The 26,275-nt window shown below is 38.1% G+C and overlaps 1 protein-coding gene across 3 annotated transcripts in view; it reads right to left on the bottom strand.

Annotated features, from left to right (window-relative positions):
- The window catches only part of ARMC8 (armadillo repeat containing 8), a 104,712-nt gene that overhangs the window by 69,191 nt on the left and 9,246 nt on the right, over positions 1-26,275 (bottom strand). For 2 of the 3 annotated variants that reach the window (XM_081826970.1, XM_081826967.1), the window contains exon 2: positions 6,869-6,945. The exons of the other annotated variant lie outside the window; for it this stretch is intronic. In XM_081826970.1, coding sequence (XP_081683096.1) covers positions 6,869-6,945 — 77 coding nt within the window. The remainder of the gene's footprint in view (positions 1-6,868; positions 6,946-26,275) is intronic. 3 annotated transcript variants of the gene reach the window in all.

The raw sequence follows: 26,275 nt of genomic DNA, 5'->3' as shown, positions 1-26,275 counted from the left end.
GAGTTTACAATCTCCTTGAGGAGATAAAAATAACACTAGCAATGTAAGGCAGTGCTATATTATAAATCGAGTGCTTATATGGCTGAGATAAGTAGATGATCAGACAAGCTTAACAGGTTTTGAAGCAATGGTAGAACTAAATGAACCTTAGAAAACGGCCAGGATTTGGACAGTGAATGGGAAGGGCAAATGGAAAAGCCATTCATAGAAGACAATACTGGAAATGAATACATCATATTTCTGAGGCAGGACCAGGAGCCTGGATTGAAAAGAAGTGTCCCCTTAAGGTGGGAACATTAAGCAGAGCATAAAAAAAGTGATAGGAAGAAGAGACAAACTAAAGGGGGATGGATAAAGGAGCAGTCATGTTTCCAACAGAAAAAGGATATGAAGAAAGCAGTGACTAAGGAAGACAAAATGAATATGGGATGGACGGGAATGCAGAGAATACTAGAGTCAAGAGAGGCAAATAAATAGCTGATGCCTTTCCTCTGTGGTCCCAAGACTGCCCTGGGCTTATGACTATCATAGCATTCACTAACCAAACTATAATGGACTATCTATTTAGCTATGTGATTCCTTCATTAGACTTTTGGATCCTCCAGAGCAGTGACTACATTATTCATTCTTACATACTCTTACCCCATCACAATGCTTATTATATTAGCACACTGTAGGCACTCAATAAATGTTTGCTGAAGGAATTATGCAATCCATCCAGGTATCTAGTTATGTGAGACTGACTAGGATGGCAGCCACAGGAATCACTAAGACAGAAGACATTCTGAGGAAGCAGTTAACAAAATGATTTGATGGTTATAGGATATGTGATATGTGACATGTCTTGAGTGACTACTTCAAGTCTGAGTTCCTAGATGCAGAAGACCAGGAAGCTTAGAAAATAAATCCCTTAACAAGACAAGGATCTATCTTGATTTTGGACACATGAATAATCTTTCAGGTAAGATAAAAACACCCAGGTGGAAAAGCTAAAAAGTAAGCCTTGGGGATATCCCACTCTAGGGATGGGAGAAGAAGCCAATATTAAGATGTTACAAAAATGAATTTGCCACAGAACATTCTCAGTTAAAATCTAGCTAAAAACTTTTATTTGTCCACTAATAAATGGACTCAAGAGGCATCTACTTTCACATGGAGGCTAACCTTTCTACTTCCTTTCTTTACTCTGAAAGAGATTAATTTTCAGTGGGTAGAGAAAAAGGCTCAACTATTACACCAACATGTACAGTGCCTACCAGAACTTATATCTAAATGAGAATATCAGGATGGTGATCAAAACCAAGAGAGAAAGTTGAGGCACCGGGGTGGCTCAGTTGGTTAAGCATTCGACTCTTGGCTCAGGTCATGATCTCAGGGTTCTGAGATTGAGCCCCGTGTCGGGCTCCACACTGGGCATGAAGCCTGCTTAGGATTCTCTCTCTCTGCCCCCTCCACCCACCTCTCTCCCTCTCTTAAAAAAAAAAAAAAAAAAATTAAAACCAAGACAGAAAGTAAACACTGCACTTTACAATTAAAACAATAGGAAAATTTTTTAAAGAACTGGGATCTAGACCTGCTGGAGAAATAGTTTCAATCAGTCAAAACAGCATAAATTTTAAATGAAAACCTAGTATCTAGAATGAGAAAATTATCTTTAAGATCACGGAAGGCTGGAGCCACAAGCTAAAGATCATTTTGAACCAGTATTACTTTTCACTTACCTGAAGAAGCTCCTATTTGGAATACTGTACATTCAATCCTTGGTCTAATTGATGTGAAGTAGCCAAAAAATACACTGGATACTGAAAACTACAATCTGAGTATAAAGTTTGACCTAATGAAAACTCACTGGTCCTAAGACATCCATAAAATAAGGAGAAATATACATTTGTGGGTAGCTTGAATAAGGCAACATGATAAACAACTTACAAAATTATCTGGACTTGGAAAATTACAAACATACTCACTGCTCTGTCCCTGTAATTATAATTAATTATGATGTCTTTTTGGAGAATGTAACATCCAAACATCCAAGTATAATAAGCTTTCTGCTATCCAGCATGGTTAGGGAGTGAGATATGCTCATATTCTAATTAAGGTACCATTGCCACAAGTGAACTGCCAACTGTAAAAGAATTAGATAATGGTGATCTATTATCTAAACCAAAGCTATTTGTAAGATAAGTCTTTGATCCAAGAGGCACTTGAGAAATTTATAGTGAACTTCCCATTTCAAGTCAACTGAGGCATGTATTGTGCACCTACTATATGTATAAGTTGAACAGAACTGAGAATTGATGGTAATTTAATCCTTTCTTATAAACAAGTTACCCTGTTGTGTAGATTTTTGGAATGTACGTGGTGTTAGATACAGTTCCAGTTTGTATAAATACCAGCTCAGAAATTAGAAATATGTTTAATTCTTTGTTTTATCAATGTGTGATTATAAATCACCTTACATTCTCCAAAAATGAAGAGTACAATGTAGGAACTGCATTAAAATAAATGCAGTTTTAATAAATATTAATATTTTTAATACATATAATTCCAAAGAACATCAAAAATGTTATATAATATGGCAGCATACAGTTAACTGTTCTACAAATATGACAAGATAGATAAATATATACACACACATATGCATACAAATATACAGCTATTCTTGATATTCAAAGTTAATACCACATACAAACAGCTTATCTATCTGTGTGTAAAACTATGTCAATCTGATCTAATAATTTTTGGAAAAACTTGCCACCCTTTTAAACAGACTAAATAGTCTCAGAATATAGGTTTAAACAAGTAAGACTCAGAGTCACTCCATTTCATTTGGTATATGGTCATCTTTATTTATGTTTATCTGTAACATTTTTAAAGTAACTGATAGGATTATTTCTTTTGAATTATTCTGAAAATTATCCTTTAAAATTTCTCAAAATCCAAAGCCTTCATTTTATGAAAGCTCATATCTTTAGTTCATGCAAGAAAAATGGAACCTGTCTATGTTCTACTAAAACCAGAGGTACATAATTTCCTGGAACCAGAAAAATCAAGTAATCATTACCAAAATAAACTTATATCATCAGTACATTAAAATACTTCAGAAAATAATTTTTAGAAGTGGATACTTGGTGAAAACCACCCAACAATTCTACAGTACCCTCAACTGCCTGCCTGAGATTGCCAAGAGATCCAGTCTAGTTTCCTAGTTCTATTCAACTTGGAAACTACAAAGCCAGCCACACTGACTTTTATCATCTTTTGCTCTTCAACACAGGGCCATGTAGTGATATCTATTGATCTTTTCTGGAGAGTCACTAATGTGAAAACCAGATCAGGTGTTCTAATTTATTAGATATTTTTTAAAAAATCACAGTATTAAGCAGCTCTGACTTTATCTACATAAACAGTTGAATAATTATTCTTCTTCAACTAGGAGATTTAACATGGTTGAGCTAATACACTAGTAACTTCACCAAAAAAATATCCTGTAACTGTTTAAGGTAATATACAGATCTGGCCCCTAGAGGAAGCTCAGAATTTGCAATGCAGTGTAGTTTCTTTGATATAGCTACTCTGTTTCAGTTCCAAAGGCTATAATTCATGACCTACACAGCGGACCTCCCTGTTTTCTCTGTTCGTATCTATCTTATTCCTACCTATTCCTACCTAATGATCTTCGATTCAGTTACGTATTTGAAACTTTGCTCTTTTAGAATCTGATTCTGTATTCAAACCTTTGATACAATAGAATTATTTAAATTTATACCAAATATTGTACTACTAATAAAATAGTTATTTCTAGAGAATTCCTCATTCTTCAACAATGAAAATTAAGCACTTCTGTTGCTTAACAGTAATTTTCAATAACGGCACATTCACTATGTAAAATGGTCCTTTGTGACATGGGTTAGCTACAAAGAAGTTCCCTATATGTATGGATAGGACTCTGGCTCTAACACGGCTGAGTAGATTATAGACCATGATGAGAAGTCCTTACTTGCCTTTAATTTCTTCAATTTTGTTTTTCCTGCTGGTCTGTTTTATATGTTCACAATCCTTATTAAGAAAAATCAAGCTTATAGCTAGAAAAATGATAAAACTGGTTGTCTCATAGCTAAAGCTAGTTGCCAATTTTTAAATGTCTCTCCAATTGGATATTTTGGACTCAAAGCTGATTACTTCAGCTTCTACCTTCTCTTTCCTTAAAGTTAGGAGGGTACCTTTGGTTGTTTACACTCTGTGGCTACTCCCCTTCTACCTACCTATTTTGGTCTAGTAATGGTCTCTGTATGACTCAATGGTGGCTGTGTAATGTGTATAAAAGAGAAAAAAATTGGTCAACTCTCTTTTCCTAAACCTCATTTTGGTTCCCCCTTTCCTCTATCAATACTGTATTATTTTAGTACTAGACAAGGTTACTGAAGAATAAAATGTTAAAAATATAGTTCACTTTTTATTCTCTTGACTATGTACAATTAATTTTCAGACTGACAAAGTTTAGGAAAATAGTAAGTCAGAAAGAATAAATTTTTCTCTCTGGGGAAAAGGACACTTTATCAAATCACACTATACATATCCATATAAGGCTAGCCCTATTCTGACATAAAGTAAAAAGATTTGGGGTGATCTGTGCCTTTCCAACTTTAAACAGATTTTACTATTGTAAGTAGCAATCACGTTTATATGTTATCACTTGCATTCTCGTCTGAATCAAGAATTCTAGCCCCCCCACCATCTCCATCAGTTTGAATTGTTTCTGTTTGATGTTTTTTGTTTTTCTTTCTCTTCTTTGAAAATAATCATCTTATTTTTGAAGTTGTTTTAAATTAGGGTCAATAATGATTAATCACTTCAGTGCCAATCTGTGGTTATCAATATACCAAGCACTGGATTTTAAATTTCTGACTCAATTCTTACAACTTGGCAAGATGGGCATATTATTCTCCCTCTAGAGATGATGAAGTTGAGGCTCAAGGATATTAAGTAACTTGATCCAGCACACAACTAGGAAAAGCCTCCAGTAGGAAATGTCAGAACCAAGAATTCAACCTCTTGTTGTCCAACTCCAAAGCCCACACTCTTTGTACTCCACCATCCCTCCACAAAAATTTTGCTAATCTGTCTTAGCTACAATTTAGTGTCCTAGACTTGATAACTTTTTTAAAAGGCGCTAAGGCCAAACTTCACCTTAGCTGGTTTGTTATAATATACTCTTTCCACTGTTTTTTATGCCTTATTTATCAATTTTCAAGAAGCTACAGTGTTCTTTGGGAAATGAGAAATTTCACAAAGTGACAAGTAACACCTGAATTAGCTACTCATTTCTGATACAAGATAAAAGTCTTTCACACAGAAATCTTGACTGACAAAATTAGCTTTTCTCCTAAACAACCACTCTAGCAATCAAAATAAAAATAATGATACAACATCATCTCTATCACTCATGGAACACTTAATGGGTCTAACATTTTCAACTAAACTATTTATTGAACAATCCTAAATGATATTGGGGATTACTAATATATAAAACTGTCTGGCTGTGTGTGGGGAGTGTCTGCCTAAGGAGGAGTGTTAATTTATTTAACAGATGGATTTAATAACACTTTTTCTGGTAATAATCAAACTAGTCTACAAAGGGGCTGATTAAATCATTACAAAGTCTCCTAGTGAAGGGGACAAAGGCAAAGTCAACATAATGAGAAAATAAGAATTGTAATCTCCTGTTTCTGTAAACTGAGAAAATGTGAAGTAAGGTGTCAAGTATGCCAGGTGGGTCTACATCCAGCTCCTCACCTTCTTTTCCAGCTCAATTTGAACAGTCAAGCATCCTTACTCACTTTTATCTTGCCTCCACCCTACAAATCCACATCCCCAAGACATGCCTTATACAATGCGCTTTTTTGGGGGGAAGAGCGGGGAGGAGTGGTTTGAATAAGAATTACAATCTGTAGATACTTCTATAAACTAAGCATCCTCGCCTTGCCATGACTGAGCAAAAGTTAAACTGAAAAGTACTATTTGGCTGATGACACTAACAGGGTAAGAAAATAATATAGGGACTCATGTGTGCCCTCACTGCTATACCAAACATCCTGACCCTTTTTTGTTTCCTCCTTCCCCTGGACACAGTTCAAGCCTGTGGGTACTCCGTGTTTGCCAACCCTAAGAGGAGTCTTAGGCTAGACCTTCTCCCCTAGAAGTCATGTGTCAAGAGCATAGTAATCTGTTCTTAGGATAGAGATTTCATCTTTCAATCACTTGCAATCTTATCACATTTATCTGACTTAAGTTTTTAAAAATATTACCACCTCGGGTATGTTGCTTAAAAATGTTTCCTCTCATTAAACACTAGGGAATTTTGGAGAAAAAAAATGGGCATTCAGATTATCAAGAATTTAGATTTCCAATGACTGCTTTCTGAACTCTGAGATTTAAAACATCAGTAGGAGATTCAAGCTTTATAGCCAGTGAGTTAACCAAAAACAAAATAAAACAAAAAAACGCTACTGATGTATTCTCCCACTCTTTCCAATTATAAAAGATCATCAGTTTTATTCCCTTGCTTTTGTTGGATAAAGAAGTCACAAAAGCATTCTCCAAAAACATGTTTTAAAATGGTAAAACAAGTATTCTACAAAAAAATAAGTTAACCATGTCAGTGAACAACTATCAGACAACTCTTTACAGTACAATAGTAAAGTCATGAATGTCAGGGATCTTTCTAAAACATAAGAAAAAAGTTTTAACCCTGCATTTTCAGAATTACAATATTTGGCAAATTCAAACACAAAAACAAACAAGACTAAAAAAACAAAACAAAACAAAAAAAGACTTTTTGATAGACTCTTAAATACATACTACTTACATGACACCTTGTAGAACTTTCTGGGGATCAGGGTCAAATAGCCTGTCAACATAGTGGCGACTGCTAGCTGTTACTTCCTAGAAAGTGGGGGGAAAAATTATGACATCTGAAGCCATGCAAATCACAAATTCACAGCATCACCCACAACATCAAATAGCTATTTCATCTAATTTAAGGCAGATGCATTAGAATGTCTATAAAATACTTAATATATTAAATCCTTCTGAGAAAAGTATGTGACAAGATGGGGAAGAAAGAAAACACCTTGTTCTCCCTAAAACCATAACTATATAGTGGGATCTTTGTGGTGAGCCCTGCAAGCTTTGCCAACAGAAGAACTGGGCATAAGTGTTAAGAAGCAAGGTAAGTTTCTTAATCAACTGTTGGATGTCACCTTCATATGAACAACAGATAGGAATGTTGCTTCTGTTTAGTACCCACTAAAGGGAGAGAAAATCTGGCTCTCAGCAAGGAAAAAAGGGGAAGCACTTCATAAAAAGTCCAAGAGGGGTAGTCCATATGCAAGAGGAAGACTTTCAGACTGACACAGAGAAGCTACACTGACAGAAAGCAGACATGTGTAAACATAAAAACTAAAGTAAATGAGTTGTCATGCTTTCGGTGAGGGAAAAGCAATTAAGAATTAGAGAGATTTAGGGGTGCCTGGGTTAGTTAAGCATCCGACTCTTGATTTCAGCTCAGGTCATGATCTTAGGGTCCTGGGATAGAGTGAGCTACGCTCTGTGCTCAGTGGGGAGTCTGCTTGAGACTCCTCCTTTCCCCCTCCTTCTGCCTCTCCCCCACCAAATAAATACATCTTTTTAAAAAAGACATTTATCAAGTCCAACAGAGTGGTCTAGTCTGAAGTGGCTGAGGCTACATAGAAGGGGAGCGTTAGAACATAAAGAACACAGGGAGACACCTCCTTTTATTTGTATTGTGGAGTTTCCTCTATTATGTTATTTCTTGTAATACTTATTTGGAGGGGTAATATTTTTTATATTTAATTTTCATTACTTTTTTTTTTTTTTTAAGATTTTCTTTTAGTAAGTAATCTCTACACCCAAGGTGGGGCTCAAACTCACAACCCTGAAGTCAAGTTGCATGCTCTACCAACTGAATCAGCCAGGTGCCCCATTTTTTAAAACAAAGAACATATGTTTAAGAACCGGAGAAGAAAAAAATTAAAAAAAAAAAAAAAGAACCGGAGAAGAATTTTCATCCCTTCTGTTTCTTTCTGATGCCTGCTGAAATATGCTCATGTACTGCCATCCATTCGTAATGAATTAGCATCGAGAGGAAGAAATACTGTTCCAGTTTACCCAGAACCCCTGATCAGAAACAGTTAACTGACAAGACACAGTGCCAGCTTAAACTCCTGAGTCACCAAAAGTATCTCTGGAGAAAAAGTGCATAAACTCTAATTTTCTGATAATAGAATTAATTCAAAATCAAAATATTTTTTTCTATTATGAGCTTACTACCAAAATATCCTCATAGGCAACCCAAATATCTACTTTTAGTATGCACTCCATTTATAAAGAACAAACAGGGGCAGCAAACAAGCAAAACTGATAGAAACACTTGAGCCCACCAGGATTCCATTAAAGTACCTGATAACAGGATTTGGTTTACTCAAAATAACAGAACTACAGAGTTAGAAGGATTCTTAATAAGTATTTGTCCCAATCCCTAGGGCACCTGGGTGGCTCAGCCCGTTGAGCATCTGCCTTCGACTCAGGTCATGATCCCAGGATCCTGGGATCAAGGCCAGTGTTGGGCTCCCTGCTCAGCAGGGAGTCTGCTTCTCCCTCTCCCTCTGCCCCTCCACCTGCTTGTATGTGCTCTCTCTCTCTCTCTCTCAAATAAAATCTTAAAAAAAAAAAAAAAGAAGTTTCATAATTTAAAAAAGTATTTATCCCAGGGGCGCCTGGGTGGCTCAGTTGGTTAAGCGACTGCCTTCGGCTCAGGTCATGATCCTGGAGTCCCTGGATCGAGTCCCGCATCGGGCTCCCTGCTCAGCGAGGAGCCTGCTTCTCCTTCTAACCCTCCCCACTCTCATGTACTCTTTCTCTCTCTCTCTCATTCTCGCTCTCTCAAATAAATAAATAAATCTTAAAAAAAAAAGTATTTATCCCAATCTCTTAGTTAACAAATGAGGGATGGATCTTTACCCTGATGCCAGATTGTCAAAGTTTAAGTAGGGATGCAAACAACTCTACAAATACATCAAGAAATAATATATCAAGAGCAAAATCCAGAGTAAAACTGAAAACAGTATTCCTGTAATACAAACAGATGAATTTCATCACTCCATTTGAATACATGTGCTTCCCTGGCTTTCCAACATAGTAAATTCTTCTGAGTACCTCAGACCCTTAGCCTCCCTTCTATCTAGGGATTGATCTTGGATTTTACTGTTCCTCTTCACATACTCTCTCACAGCTCTGTATCTCTTGCCTCTCAATGTGGTTTAGAAAAAGACACTTGGGTTTAAGACCTGTATCTTAAACAACATAAGTTTTGCCCATTAACAGCAACTCTCTTTACTGCTCTGTACCTGGTTCATTCAATTTTACAAGCACTGAGAACCTACTATATGCAAGGCACTGAGGAAAGCATTAAAGATTTTTAAATGAATAAGGCATGGTCCCTGTCCTCAAGAATTCATTTTCTATTGTAATTATGTTTACATGTTTATGTTCCCTACTAGAATACAAAACAGAAGTATACATACATATAGGCAGCACTGAAGAGGGAGTTAATAAACTAGGAGAATCAGTGATGAAGACTCCTTAGAGGAGTTAGTTTTGGAAAACAAGTAAGAGTGCAAGAGACTGGACAAGGAAGAATCAGTGTCCCAATCACAGCCATAGCACATGTGAAGCCAACACACATATACCATCAGCAAGTATATACCAGTTGCTAGCACTGAGAAAGAAGGGAGGGTAGATGCCACCAAGAATATAAAACACAAAAGGCTAATCAATAGGCGGCCCATAATTGGAATACAGATTGTCTTTTGGTCAAAGTTCTATGCTAGGTGCCAAAGAAGATCCAAAAGGATATTATGGCAGAACTTTGCATTTAAGGAGCTTACAATCTCTAAGGGGGTCAAGTCATGTATACACACATACAAAAAAACCAATCCTCTGAGCTGCCTAGGTACCAGCGAGCTGAGGTGATATAGTCACTTATTCAATTTTACTCTATGCTTCTTCCTAACATATTCATTGATTTGTCTGTATGGAACAATTCTTATATTTCACTGCTTCCTTTGTAGATCAGGTCACCTCTCCCCTCTCAGCCCTCGTCTCCCTTCTTTCAAAAGGCAACCTGGAAATGTAAGAATTTGAGACAGAAGGCAAATGGTATAGCTATTAAACAAACTGGTCAGGAAAAGCTTCTCTAAGAAGGTGACATTTGAGCAAAGACCTGAAGAAGATGAAGGATGAAGTCATGTAGCCACCTGGAGGCAAAGCTTTTTGGGCAAAGAGAACACCAAATGCAAAGGCTCTGAAATGGGAAGTGTCTGCTGTGATCAAAGAACAGGGGGCCATTATTATAGTTGGTACAGAATGAGTGAAGGAAAAAGCCACAGAAGATAAGGTCAGAGAAGAGGGGCCAGATGGTAAAGAGCTACATTGTCTAATATGATAGCCACTGCCTCATGTGGCTATTGAGCATTTGAAATGTGGCTAAAAACTGAATTTTAAATTTTTTTTAACTTTAATTAATATTTTAAATTTAAAAGCCAATACTGGATTCAGTTATTAGAAAACCTTGAAGAATGTTTAGAATTACTTGGATATGTAAATCTACTTGTTCAACTGTAAATTTTATGAAACCTAAATGCCAATCAAGTATTTCCAATCAAAATTTGGCATCCAAATTGTATAAAATACACACCAGATTTTGAAGACTTACTATAAAAAAGTAAAATAATTCAATTAATAATTCCTTATATTGATTACTATTGGTTTAAGCTAGATGTATTACGATTAATCTTATGTTTTCTTTTTACGTTTACAGCATGGCTGCTAGAAAATTTAAAATTACATGATAGCTTGCATTATTTTTCCCCTGGACAGGGCTGGTATAGAGCCCTGTTGCTCATTGTAAGGATTTTGCTTTTTATAGCTTGAGTTGGGAAGCCATTACAGTTTTGGGAAAAGAGAGACATGAACTGACTAGTTTTTAAAAAATTTTTTAAATTTATTTATTTGACAGAGAGAGAGAGCGAGAGAGCGAGCACACACAAGCAGGGGAAGTGGCAGGCAGAGGGAGAGGGAGAACCAGGCTCCCTGTTGAGCAGGGAGCCCGATGCAGGGCTCGATCCCAGGACCCTGGGATCATGACCTGAGCTGAAGGCAGCCGCTTAACTGACTGAGCCACCCAGGCACCCCCCGAACTGACTTGTTTTAAAAGGATCACTCTGGTTACAATCTTAGAACAAATACATGGAGGGGCTAGAGGACAAAAGCAGGGAGACTAGGTAGGAGGCTGTTTCAGTATCAGAAATGCTGTCATTTCAGAGATGATGGTAGACTGGACTAGGACAAGAATTTTGAAGGTAATACAATTCACTGATGCCAGATAAATGTTGAAGTTGAAATGACTGTCAAATTGGATATGCTGTCACAATAGATGTGGGGTGTGAAAGAAGAGAGGAGCCAAGGATAACACTTAGGGTTTTTGCCTGAGTATATAGAAAGATTTGAGTTGTCAGTTAATAAGATGAGGAAGACTGTGAGTGATGCAGGTTTGAGTGAGATCAAAAATTCAGTTTTGAACATATTAGGTTTGAGAATTTTATTAGCCATCCAAGTGAGAATGTAAAGTTGGCAGTTGGATATATGAATCTGGAGTTCAGGAGACAGTTGTGGGCTAGATATACAAATAAGGGAATTGTCAGCATGCGAATGGGATGAGTTCACTAAGGGAGTTCACTTTACCATGGACAAAGCAAGGCCAGAAGACTGAACAATGGCGTACTTGGATCAAACAGAATTCCAAGAAGCCAAATGAGAAGCTGTTTCAAGGAGAAAGTAATCAAATATGCCAAGTATTAATAATGTATAGCATAAGATGATGACTAGGGCCTGACACAGAAATATGGAGGTCATCAGCAACCTTGACAACAACAGTATGGGCAGAGTGGTGAAGCCAATGCCTGCTTGAAGAGGACTTCAGAGAGAACGGGAAAAGAGGAATTAGAGAAAGTAAATACAGACAACTCTTGCAAGGAGTTTCATTATGGAAAGGAGAATGAAGAAACAGAGTAGTACCTAGAGGGAGAAGTGGAATCAGGAGAGCGTTTTTTAAAAGATGGAATAAATTAGAGCATATTTATTTATTGATGGAAGTGTTTTTTTAAAGATTTTTATTTATTTGACACAGAGAGAGACAGCCAGAGAGGGAACACAAGCAGGGGAAGTGGGAAAGGGAGAAGCAGGCTTCCCGTTGAGCAAGGAGCCCGACGTGGGGCTCGATCCCAGGACCCTGGGATCATGACCTGAGCCGAAGGCAGATGCTTAATGACTGAGCCACCCAGGCACCCCAATGGAAATTTTTTTAACAGAGAAAAAACATGCTGCACTGGGGCAGGGGGAGAACTTTTGGAACTATGTTCATGAATAATTGAGAGGGAAAGGGATTTACTGGCCAAGTAGAACATGGAAAGTACAATAACCAGAGAGAATTAAGTAGATGGATATGGCAGTGAGCACTTGTGGACATTGTCTGTGATTACTCCTATTTTTAGAGAGTAAAAAATGGTGAGGGTGGGTGGGGAGGTGGGTGGTCAAGGTCTAGGAAATGACCATGGGAACAAGTACCTCAAGGCAGGATGGAGGATATGATCATCGGGGAAGCCTACAGTTTAAGAAAAATGATTAGGGTGCCTGGATGGCTCAGTTGGTTAGGCATCTGCCTTCTACTCAGGTCATGATCCCCGGGTCCTGGGATTGAGGCCCACATTGTTGGCGAGGCGAGCCTGCTTCTCCCTCTCCCTCTCCCTCTGCCTGCCGCTCCCCCTGTTTGTGCGTGCTCTCTCTCTCTCTCTGACAAATAAATAAAATCTTTAAAAAAAGAAAAACTGTCTACATAGGAAATGAAATTTCCATAAATTATCACGCAAGTAATGCTACAGAAAGTGACCATAAGCTAGCAGCTAAAATCTCAAAGAAATGAGGAAGAATGAACCAAGGGGTCTATAGATGCACAACAAGGTAGAGTCTGATAAGATACAGAGCAGGAGTATTTAGAGAAAAGGAAAAGAGAGGAGTCTGAAAAGAACAATGAGGAGCAAGTCTCTATCTCCATCTCTAGGGATAGAAGGGATATGAGAGATAGAGAAGGAAAAAGAGCCACCAGCTGAAAAGTTTACAAAAGAAAGTTGGGAAAAAGTATCATCAGGGGTAAATCCCAGTTCGGTCTAAACAAGAAAGATGAAGGAAATGTTCAGAGAAGAGGCAGGAGAAAGGCAAGAGATATAGATAGAAAAGTAAAAAGAGTTATATGCACATGAGGAATGACCCTAGAGCCTTGAGCTTCTTGTGGTAGTTAATGTAAACAGGCATAAAGAGTTTAATCCTGACGACCTCAAGGGAAAGAGCAGGAGTGTGTGGGGGAGGTAGGGGTAGAAAAAACTTTGGGGCTCTTCTTCATTCTTGCCAACAACAATGTGGGGAGGGACAGTTTGATCTGGGCACTTCTTATTTACTCCAGAAATGAGAAGCACTGGGGTTCCTCCTTCCCTCCTGCCCATAGAGACAAGAAGGTTAGGAGGGTTTCTGATGTCCTGTCCTTTCAAGATGTGGCTTCATCTTCACTTCAAAACACCTATGCCCTTTTATGGGGCACCTGGATAGCTCAGTCAGTTAAGTGTCTGACTATTGATCTGAGCTTGTATCTTCACCTCAGGGTAGGGAGTTCAAGCCCCACATTGGGCTCCACTGGTTATGGAGCCTATTTAAAACAACAACAACAACAAAAAACACCAATGCCCTTTTAAACTGCTTTATATAGCTTCCATTAGCTGTACACATGGTGATGCTTCCATCCTTCCAATTGACTGAGTGAATGTGCCAAGCAGCCAGCTAAAGCTCAAGGTACAGTTTATGCCCATAAAGGAGAGCAAAAAAAGCCATGGTCAGACTGTGACCACCGCCTTTTGGCACAAGACTTCAAACAAATGACCTAGCAAGCCCTTAAAACCTGGATCTGACCTCATTTTACACATTCAAAGTGGCAATAAAACCACCACAAATGTATATATTAAAAACCTGTGATGTTTCATGCTTACTAGCACCCCCTGAAATTATATTACATGAAAATGTACGTGGAACCCTTTAACAGAAAGTCTGTAGAAACCAAACTTGTGAATTAGAGTTAATTCTAAGAAGAGTTGAGTCCACTGTCGGTACCAACAGGTACCGATCACTATAATAAGAGAATCCTGAAGCAAATTTCTTCTTGCAGGAAAACAAAAACAGAAACAGGTAATGAGTTGCATTCCATTATGGAGAAGTATTAATGGAAGCTATTTCCCTTTTATTAGGGCTAGGCAGCCTCTAAGTGGCCCCCAATGATACCCACCCTCCTGGTACTTGATTCTAGCAAACAGAATGCAGTGGAGGTGACAGGATATCACTTCAGAGTTTGGTATGTGTGTGTGAAAAGCCAGCTTCCATGCTGTGCTACGGAGAGGCTCACACAGAATGGACTGCAGGAGGTCCCCAGCCAAGAGCCAGCAAGGAACTGAAGCCCTTAGTCCAACAGCCCACGTGGAACTAAATCCTGCCAATAACCACGTGAGTGAGCTTGGAAATAGATTCTCCCTCAATTGAGCTTTCAGGTTAAACATGGCTCCTGCTAGAGGTACCTGGGTGGCTCAGTTAGTTAAGCGGCCAACTCTGGATTTTGTCTCAGGTCATGATCCTGGGGTCCTCGGATGGAGTCCACTTGAGGGTTCTCTCTCTCCTTCTCCCTCTACCCTTCCCCCTGCTCATGCTCTCTCTCTCAAATAAATAAATCTTAGAGAAAAAAAAAAGACAAAAACAGAATTAAGAACAAAAACAAAAAAACAAAACACGGCTCCTGCTAACACCCTGACTGCAACCTCTCAAGAAACTTTGGGGCAGAGGCATCAGCTAAGCCACACCTGAATTCCTGACCTACAGAAACTATGAGATAATAAACATAGTTTTAAGCAGCTAAGTTTCAGGGTAATTTGTTATGTAACAGTATTATAGATAACAATGCACCTTCAAATTTATCATCCAAACTAGGATAATTTTAAAGAGGGAAAGAGGGCACTATTAATCATTATCACAGAGTAATACACATAAATGAGAGCTAGAAACAAATCAGGCTGTATAATCATCCTACCTTTAAATTCTTCTTTAGTAGTACCAAAGAGGAAAAAGTTAGAGCTCAGAAAACTGGTCAGACATCCTGAAAAGGCAAACTAAAACAATCTCTAATTACCCTTCTGAATAAGCTATCCATGACTGGGGTTGAATTAAAACCCTGCCCTTTGGGAGGAGGATCCAAGATGGCAGACTTTAGCTAGGAAGAGAGAGAACCGTGACCATTTGCACACATCTGCACCAGCCAGGGAGTTGGGGGACACTCCAACCACCCATGCAGGCCTCAGCAAATGCCAAAATCCTGAACTCATCTCTTCCCGTGGATGCACCAATACAGCTACATATGGACCATTTCTCTCTCTTTTTTTTTTTTTTTAGATTTTATTTATTTGATGAGAGAGAGAAACAGCGAGAGAGGGAACACAAGCAGGGGGAGTGGGAGAGGGAGAAGCAGGCTTCCCACGGAGCAGGGAACCCGATGCGGGACTCGATCCCAGGACCCTGTCACCATGGCCCAAGCCAAAGGCAGACGCTCAACGACTGAGCCACCCAGGCGCCCCTGGACCATTTCACTCTTAAAAAGATCTGAAAATGAGATGAAATGCTCTTCACAACAAAGGATAAAAGGGTCACATCTAGATGGGTAAGAGAGGAAGAGACACAGTCTTGCAAAAAACCCTACCCCCTGGCATGGCACACAACAGGGAAGGATCTTACCAGTTAGGTGCTTCTCCCAGAGAAGGGAGGAGTTGGTGTGCACATTGGGCACCCTGGCCTCTGAGATCTATACCAGAAAAACGAGTCCCCAGGATGGCTTAGAAAACCAATGGTGCTAATATCCAGGGGTCCTAAAGTGCTATAGGAAACTGAGATTTCCCGTTTGCAGGGCTCATATGTGGTTTCACTGCCCCAGGACCCATCAAAAAACAGCAGTTTGAGAAGCATGTAGATTATATGTGAAGGAGAATCATTTGCTGATCTAGAAGCATCAACTAGAGGGGTGAGGGACAGCTGAGATGCTCCCCAGAGACAGAGGTGCTGGCTGACACCATTGTTGCACTCTCCATGTAGACTGCTAGGCCAGCACAGGTGGGTAACCCTGGACATGGCACCCTCCCACTGCCTTGCTGGGATGCATCGGGGTGAGTGGTCCTGGCACTTGCTGAGGCCAGAGAGCATGGGTGGTTGGAGTGCTACCCTGCTCCCTGGTTAGAGCCCGCAAGTGCAAATGGTCTCCGAGTTCTCCCGCTGCCTACTTAAAGTCCACAAGTGCAAGTGGTTGTGATATTCCCCTGCCCCCTAGCTGGGGCAGGTAAACACCAGTGGCAGTGGCATTCTCCCACTTCCAGCCTAAAGCTGGAGCACACACAAAGACAAGGCACTTTCTCACAGCATTGTTGAGGCCCACGGGTAATCACAGACAAGACATTTTTCTGCTCCTTCTCTGAAGCCTGTGAATCTGCCCCACCCACCACACTCTCCAGCTGCCTTGCTGAAGCCAGTAGGCACACACACCCACACAGGGAACATCTCTTGACTACCCGGCCCTGGTGGCCAAGACGGTTGGCTTTCCAGAGCTGTACAGGACTGTAACAACTGGACAGACAGCTCTTGTGGCAGGCCACCACCCCCAAAGCACTGCAGAGACAGAAGACTGAAACACAACCTCAGTCTTCCTGTGAAAAAAAGGCTATTTGCTTAGCCCAGTGCTTTAGCCTGAAGAATAGGCATCAAGTTCCCCACACATCTAGAGGCTAAAAACGCACTCCCAGGGAAACACCACAAGACTCCCCAGGAAGGAGTTTATACACTTGTCTGGAGCCCAGACTTTTCAACTGTTGCCCTGGAGACACCTCCAGATCTTCTGGTCTGGAGGCCCACAGGAATTACAATTGCAGCCCCACAGGACTGCATATATTTGCACACTTGAAAAGCTGCTGCCTAAAGGTCTGGCTTCCAATCAGCCTGAAACTAGATGCTAAAAGAGATTCCTTCTCTTGGATTGCTGATAAGTCTTGGCACATCCACAACAATGGCGGCATATCAAGAATAAATCAGGCAGTTTGGACAATCACAAAGGTGCAGGAGACAACCAAGAGCTCGGGCAAGGTTGAAGGAGAAGGATCAGAACCTACCTAAAACCAGTCCTTCAAGGGGCGATTGGGTGGCTCAGTCGGTTGGGTGGCTGATTCTTGGTTTCAGCTTGGGTTGTGATCTCAGGGTCGTGGGATCAAGCCCCACACTGGGTTCCGTGTTCAGCATAGAGTCTGCTTGAGATTTTCTCCCTCTCCCTATGCCCCTCCCCCCTGCTCACATGCATGCTCTCTCTCTCTCTCTAATAAATAAATAAATATGATCTTGGGGGGGGGAAACACTCCTTCAAAACTGAGAAAGGTAGCTGTTTTGCCTGATAGAAACAAATGCAAATAGTCAAACAAAATGAGGAAACAGAGAAATATGTTTCAAACAAAAGAACAAGACAAAACCTCAGAAAAAAGACCTTATTGATATGGAGACAAGTAATCTACCTGATAAGGAATTCAAAATAATGGTCATAAAAATGTTCATCAAACTTGAAAGAATGGATGAACACAGAACTTCAACAAAGAGAAACTACCAAAGAGAAGTCACAAAGCTGAAGAATACAATAACTGAACTGAAAAATATACTGGAGGGATTCAATACAGTGGAAGAAGTATAGATCAGTGAGCTGGAAGATAACTCAATGGAACTCACCCAAACAGAGCAGCAAAAAGAAAAAAATAATTTTAAAAAATGAAAATAAGGGACCTCTGGAACAACATCAAGTGGAGTAACACTTGCATTCCCAGAAGGAGAAAATAAAGGGGCAAAAAACTTATTTGAAGAAATATGGCTGAAAACTCCCCTAAAGAAGGAAACAGACATCCAGGCCCAGGAAACCTAGAGAGTTCCAAAAAAAATGGACCAACGAGAGGCACACTAAGACAAATTATAATTAAAATGTCAAAAGTTAAAAACAGAATCTTAAAAGCAGCACAAGAAAAGCAAAATTGTTATGTTCAAGGGAAACCCCATAGGTTATCAGCAGATTTCACAGTAGAAACTTTGCAAACCAGAGGGCAGTGGCAAACCAGAAGGCAGCACTTTCAAAGTGCTGAAAAATCTCCAACCAAGAATACCTGCAAGAATATCATTCAGATTGAAAGAGAGATAGTTCTCCAAACAAAAGCTAAAAAAGTTCATCACTACTAAGCCAGCCTTAAAAGAAATATTAAAGGGACTTCTTTAAACTGAAAAGAAATGACACTAATAACAAGAAAGTATACAAAAGCAAAAATTCTTACTGAAGTAGGTAAATATGTAGTAAAGGTAGTATATTAATCACTTATAAAGCTACTAAGAAGGTTAAAAAACAAACATGATAAAATTAACTAAAACTATAATAATTAGCCAAGAGATACATAAAATAAAAAGATGTAGAAAGTGACATCAAAAGCATAAAATGTGGGGTGGGAGAAAGTAAAAATATAAAGTTTTGGAATGTGTTCAAATTTAAGCTGCTATCAATTTAAAATAGACTATCACATACACAAGATGATATATGTGAACCTTGCAGTAACCACAAAGCAAAAACTTATGGTAAACACACAAAATAAGAAAGGAATCGAAACATAACACTATATATAGAAAATCAATAGATTACACCAAAAAACTATTAAAACTAATAAAGGAATTCAATAAACTTGCAGGATACAAAATTAATACACAAAAACAAATAACTAACTATCAGAAAGAGAAGTCAAGAAAACCATCCTATTTATAATTACAACAAAAAGAAAAAAATGCCTAGGAATAAACTTAACCAAGGAGGTCAAAGACCCATACATTGAAAACTATAGGACACCGGCAAAAGAAACCAAAGACACCAATAAATGGAAAAATATTCTGTGCTCATAAAGTGGAAAAATCAGTATTGTTAAAATATCCATATTACTGAAAGCATTCTACAGATTCAATTCAATCTGTTAAAATCTCGATGACATTTTTCATAGAATGAGAACAAATAAGTCTAAAATTTATATGGAACCACAAAAGACCTCGAATAGCCAAAACAACCTTGAGAGGAAAAAAACAAAACTAAGCCAGGGGTATCATGCTCCCTGGTTTCAAATTACACTACAGAGCTATAGTAATCAAAACAGTATGTTAATGTCACAAAACCACATGTAGATCAACAGAACAGAGAGCCCAGAAATAAACCCAATTATATATGGTCAATCAACTTACAACAAAGGAGCCAAGAACATACAGTGGGAAAGGACAGTTTCTAAATTATGTTGGAAAAACTGAATAGCTATAATGCAAAATAATAAAACTGGACAGCTATTTTACACTATATATAAAACAACTTTAAATAGATTAAAAACGAATGTACAACTTAAACCCATAAAACTCCTATAAGAAAACATAGGGAGGAAGCTCCTTGACAATGGTCTTGGCAATGTTTGTTTAGATCTGACTCCAAAGGCAACAGAAACAAAAGCAAAAGTAAACAAATGTGAATACATCATACTAAAAAGCTTCTGCACAGCAAAAGAAACCATCAACAAAACAAAAAGGCAACCTACTAAATGAGAGAAGATATTTGCAAATCATATATCCTATCACGGGTTAATATCTAATATATACACAAAGAACTCATATAACCCAGTTACAAAAAAACAAGCCAATTTAAAAAATAGGCAGAGGATCTGAATAGACATTTTTCTAAGAATACATATAGATGGCCAACAGGCATATGAAAAGATGCTGAAAATCATTAATCATCAGGAAAATGCAAATCAAAACTACAATGAGATATCACCTTACAGCTGTCAGAATGGCTAGAATAAAAAACACAAGAAATAACAAGTGTTGGCAAGGCTGTGGAGAAAAGGGAATCCTCGTGCACTGCTGAGAATATAAATTGGTGCAGGCACTATGGAAAATGGTATAAAGGCTCCTCAAAAAACTAAAAATAGAGTTACCACATAATCCAGCAATTCCACTATTGGGTATCTAGCTGAGGAAAACAAAAACACTAATTCAGAAAGATATATGCACCCCTATGTTCACTGCAGCATTATTTACAATAGCCAAGGTATGAAAAAAAACTAAGTATCCATGGGGCGCCTGGGTGGCTCAGTTGCTAAGCGTCTGCCTTCGGCCCAGGTCATGATCCCAGGGTCCTGGGATCGAGCCCCGCATCGGGCTCCCTGCTCCGCGGGAAGCCTGCTTCTCCCTCTCCCGCTCCCCCCGCTTGTGTTCCCTCTCTCGCTGTGTCTCTCTCTGTCAAATAAATAAAATCTTTAAAAAAAAAAAACAAAAAAAACTAAGTATCCATTAGTGTACTAATGGATAAAGAAGATGTAACATGTATAACTGACCCTTAAACAACAAGGGTTTGAATTTCACAGGTCCACTTATGTCAGATTTTTTTTATAGCACTATAAATGTATTTTTCTTCCTTATTCTAATATTTTGTTCTCTTACTTTATTGTAAGAATATAGTATATAATATATACAATATATGTGATATTAGGCTGTTCATGTTATCAGTAAGTCTTCTGTTCAAAAATAGGCTAGTAGTAGTTAAGTTTGCAGGGAGTCAAAAGTTGTATGTGGACTTTTGATTGAGGGGGGGGGGGGATCAGTGTCCCAACCCTCATGTTGTTCAAGGGTCAATCAATAGTATATACTATGGAATATTACTCAGACATAAAAGAAAATGAAATCATGGCATTTGTGACAAAATGGATGAACCCCGAAGGTATTACGCTGAGATAAGTCTGATAAAGACAAATAATTCATGTTTTCACTTATATGTGGAATCTAAAAAAGAAAACAAACAAAACAAAATGAAACCCAGACTCATAGAATAGATTAATGCGGGGGGGGGGGGCAGTTGGCAGCAGGCCAAATGCATGAGGGGAATCAACATAGTTCCAGGAATAAAATATATGTCACGGGATGTAATGTACAGCATAAAGCATGGGAAATAGAGTCAATAACACTAACTTTGTAAGGGGACAGATGGTAACTAGACATATTTTGGTGACCATTTCACACTATGCTGTACACCTGAAACTAATATAATACTGTATGCCAATTATATCTCAATAAATGAAAATAAACAAATCCCTGTCATTTGAAAAAAAAAAAAACACATCCTTAAGAAAGGCTTTTGAAACCAAATTACTAAATTCCAGACTTGCCATGTATGGCATTTAACTTAAAAATTAAGAACTATAAAAGTGTTCAACTGCTGTTTTAAAATTTGAAGTAAAACAATGAGTTTATTAGAAAATGAAGAGTAACAGTGTTAATAAGAAAATATCAAACTACTTATTTCATTTGGCAAGAAAGTCTTGCCATTTGTACATTTCATTAAAATATAATGTTCTTTATTTCTAACACACTCAAGAACTGTCTGGTGAAAGAACAAATGATCTGTCATTTGAAGACTTGGGTTTGAGTTCTCATTTTACTACTTACTAGCTTCGTGACTTAGGGCAAAAATAAAAATTTGAGACTATTTCTTCAATTATAAAATGGTGACATTACCACATAGAATGTGAAACAAATGAGAGAACATACAGGAAAACTCCATGTAAAAGCACCATCCAAATACTGATTGCAGGGAAATTCTATTTTTGTACAAAAAAGATACTTGCTTTAATGAGTGCATTAATGATTCCCTTATTTATAAGGGTTATTTATATTCATGGTTAAAGCCTAATTATTCAGACAGATACTTTTTCTTTTTTTTTTTTTTTTCAAAGATACCTTTTCTTACCTGATGCGCTTTTCCCAGAGCAAGCTAAGTACTTAGCAAGAAATAAATATGCACCTGAGTGCTGAACTTAAAAACCTAAGCTTTCATTATCTGAGATTTTTAAAAACCACTAAAAATGTATAAAATAATATGTGCATTTTTAAAATTTCCATAACTGTAGGTGTTATGGACTCAGAGAGAACATAAAATCACAGTTAAGAATACCAGTTATAGTTTAAGTAATCAATTTGTAGTGTTCTCCCTCCCATACAAACACCCCAGAAGAAAAGGGAGATAGTTTTATTATATCTGACACTTGTTTAGTATGTTACAGTTTACAAAACATTTTCGTATCTATTTTCTCACTTATATGATTTTTATAAATAAAAATGTTAACACTTCTCAATGGGAAATTCTGACCCCTAGGAAATGTTTAAATTAGTAATTGCCAATCGAAATTTAGTATCTCAATTATTCCACAAATTACTAGAAACTTCAAGATAAAATTGTTCATAATGCTCATCATTCAGCACTGTAAGGATAAATCTTAGTTTTGGGGAGAAATGAAAGAAGCACAACTAAAAATATAAAATGTTTGAACTCTATGAAGATTCCATTTAAAACCTATTTCAGACTGAAATTCAACATGTGAATATCTTTAATTTATCATGCATTATGCTAGGTGCTGGTAAGAGATAAAAATCCCTTACCCTCAAGGCATTCAAAGCACAGAAAGGAACAGAGATATATGTAACTTACAAGTGTAACTTATAACACAGGATAAATGTAGTAAGTGGATACAAGATAAAAAGAAAGTTGAAGATATAATTAAGTACCAAAGTTAGGGGTGGAATGGGAGGTGATGTCTAAGCAGTGAGGATGATTAATCTGAAAAACCAGTATTATTTTGCTAGGTGAAAAAGGGAGGAAAAAAAAGACAAGGACTCTAGGTGGAGAGCACAATACATGCACAAGAGAGTTCTGAAGCAATGTGGTGCATTTGAGAAATGCAATTTAGTATTATAATGATACAGTATACACTTGGGAATCCAAAACAAAGCTGAAGTTGTACCCTTTAATTCAGTCAACAAATATTTAAACAACTATGCAGACACTTTTGTTCGAGGTAATGAACAAAGACACCCCTCCACCCCCCAACCCACCTTTGCAGAGCTTACATTTCAGCAAGGGGAGAAAGACAAAAAGCAATAAATGTGATAAATATGAATATTAGAGGACTATACACACTACGGGGGAAAACGTTTAATAGCACATTTTATTTCCATGTCCTTATACTATACACTTTTATAAGCTGGGGGGGAGGGAAAAGGGCAGGAGAGAAAGAGGGAAATACACTAAGATACACCACTCAGAAAGTCCCAGGCTCTCAACAGTTCTAAACAGGAACAGCACTATTCCCTAGGACATATTTTATACATTCATGTAAGTGATTCTGGTTGTCAAAATGACAACAAGTACTACTGATATCTAGTGGGCAAGGACTATGGAAGCTGGCTGGATGTTCTGCAATGCATGGGACAATGGGCCCACATCCAAAAGACTTCCCACTATGCAGTCATGTAGGGCACAAACAAAATTTTAAAAAATTATGAGCCTAGAATCTAACTCCATTTTACACATAAACACAAAATATGTTTTGTATTTTACAGTACAATCGTTTTCCCAAGAATGTAACTCCCATATGAATAAGGAAAAAGTTGTACTTTATCTTGTTAGAAACTTTACCAAAAATTGTTCATTTCAGAAAGTCACATCAAAAACAACACCACTTATTGAATTTAAGTAATTGTTAACATCCTATTTATATCAGCCTGTAGTGTAGCAGCCACAGTCACAGCCAAATTAGTACAGCTGCAAATATATCACTACTGGTAATCACTTCTTTCTAATATAGTAGTACCTGAGTAGTATTCAAATTATATTGTTTCCTGCTCTTTCTCCCTTAATACCACCTGGGGCATAATGCCAACTCTATTTTTTTTTTTTTTTAAGATTTTATTTATTTGAGAAAGAGAGAGAGAGCATGTGAGACAGAGCGCAAGAGAGCACAAGTAGAGGAGGTGCGGAGAAGAAAAGGGAGAAGCAGACTCCCTGCTGAGCTGGAAGCCCAACATGGCGGGGGTGGATAGGGTTCGATCCCAGGACGCCGGGATCATGACCTGAGCCAAAGGCAGACACGTAACTGACTGAGCCACCCAGGCGCCCATAATGCCAACTCATTAAAAGTAGCACGTGAGGGGCACCTGGGTAGCTCAGTCAGTTAAGCGTCCGACTCTTGATTCTGGCTCAGGTCATGAACTCAGGGTCATGAGATCCAGCCCTGCATTGGGCTCCGAACTGGGCCTGAAGCCTGCTTGGGATTCTCTCTCTCCCTCTGTCCCTCCCCTCACTCGCACTCAATAAATAAATAAATAAATAAATAAATAAATAAATAAATAAATACCTTTAAAAATAAAAGTAACATGTGAGAACGGTTAACTTATCAATGAATTTCACTTCAGGATAGCCAAGGAGACACTATAAAGTATGTTTAAAAAGGGGGTGTGGAGTCTGGCGGTGTTGGAAGCCACCAACTGAAACAGCTCTTAATGTTCCAGTCAACTGGGAATGCCAGAATCTCTTACCCATTCCCCAAATAATGTGAAACCAAAATCTGATTTTCTGACACCTCCAAAACTCTCAGTTCAAAAAAATGCTTCCTTTTGTCACTCTGGTAATTTTCTGAAATGCCAAATAAGTGTACTGCTTAGATCAGTCACAAATTCGCAATTATTCATTTTAAAGCCCAGGGACACTTGATAAGTTTGTATTTGTCCCTAACGAGACTAGGGCTACCATAATCCAGAATATCAGAAATCAATACTTTTTTTTGAAAGATTCATTTATTTATTTTAGAGACAGACAGAGAGGGAGCAGGCGGTGGGGAGGGGCAGAGAGAGGGGAAGAGAGTCCCAAGCAGACTCTGCGCTAAGTGTGGAGCCCAACGTAGGACTCAATGTCAGGACACTGAGATCATGACCTAAGCCAAAACCAAGAGTTGGACGCTTAACTGACTGCACCACCCAGGTGCCCCTGAAATCAATACTTTCAAAGTATTTTACTAAACTGTGCCTTAATTTCAAATCATGTCTCCCCCTTTATTCTGGCTGTGTTCTGGTGAGATAAACTCACAAAATTCTAAATACTGCCTCACCATTGCTTGAAGAGTTCTGGTGATACACAATATTCCTCTGCCAGACAGTTTATTTCACTATTAAAGAAAATTAACTGCTAGATAATTCTTTCCTAATTTTGAGGGCAAAAAAATCCGTCTATCTGGGACAATACAAAAAAATAAAATCATCAACAAAGACTGACCTTTTCCTTGCAGATAGCTAGCATGCCCTTCCTATATATTCCAAGATTCCCACCTGCCTCCAAAAGGAAGAAAAATGAGAAGAAAATGCCCATGTACTATTCAAAACCCAAGATTTTGGTGTTTTGTTGTTTTTCTTTTACTTTTTGAATTCTGGTAAACTTCTGGCCTCATTAGAACTCAATCAGATTCTCATTCAAATTCTTCCAGACCTGTCACATAGGATTTTGCAACTATTTTTATTTTTATTTTTTAATCATGGGATTCATACCTTGGTGTTTCTAGAGGTTCACAGCATCCTCTCTCTCCATATTAAGCAAAGCCCTGCTTTTTTGCAGCCCCTAGCAACTTTGGAAGGCTTATAAAATGGCAACTGAGACTCCTAGAATATAATCAGCTTTAAATTTCACAAATACAATCATGAAAACACTTAAATACATAATTTTAAACTTAATCTACCTGGATAAGAGGCAACCCTGAACTCTCAATAAATAAGACTGAAAATGGGACTTTACATGTTAAGGAAACACTTTAAAATAATAAATCAGTGCTCAGAGTTTGAAAATAAAATTCTAAAATGTAAGGGTGTGCACACAGTTTTGTTTTGTTTTTTTAACTTTAACTGTTTAACTGTTTTTAACTTTAACTGTTTTTTGTTTATTTTAATTAGGTGTTTAGACATATGGCTCTGACACTTTATATAACAGCATATACAGTGGGCAAGTCTGCCTCTCTAGTTCTGTTTTCCTCAATTAAAGAAAATGACAAGAATCAACTAAAGATTATCTGCAGATTTCTTCCAAAGACTCCATAATTTACACTCACACAAAGAGGGATTTTTTTTCATAATTTAAAAACCAGAG

This window comes from Leptonychotes weddellii, chromosome 1, assembly GCF_054177405.1.
Source record: "Leptonychotes weddellii isolate Sample4059 chromosome 1, ASM5417740v2, whole genome shotgun sequence".
NCBI classification, from domain to species: domain Eukaryota; kingdom Metazoa; phylum Chordata; class Mammalia; order Carnivora; family Phocidae; genus Leptonychotes; species Leptonychotes weddellii.
The sequence above is the reverse complement of the archived record's forward strand: the minus strand, read 5'-3'. Positions and strand labels throughout refer to the sequence as shown.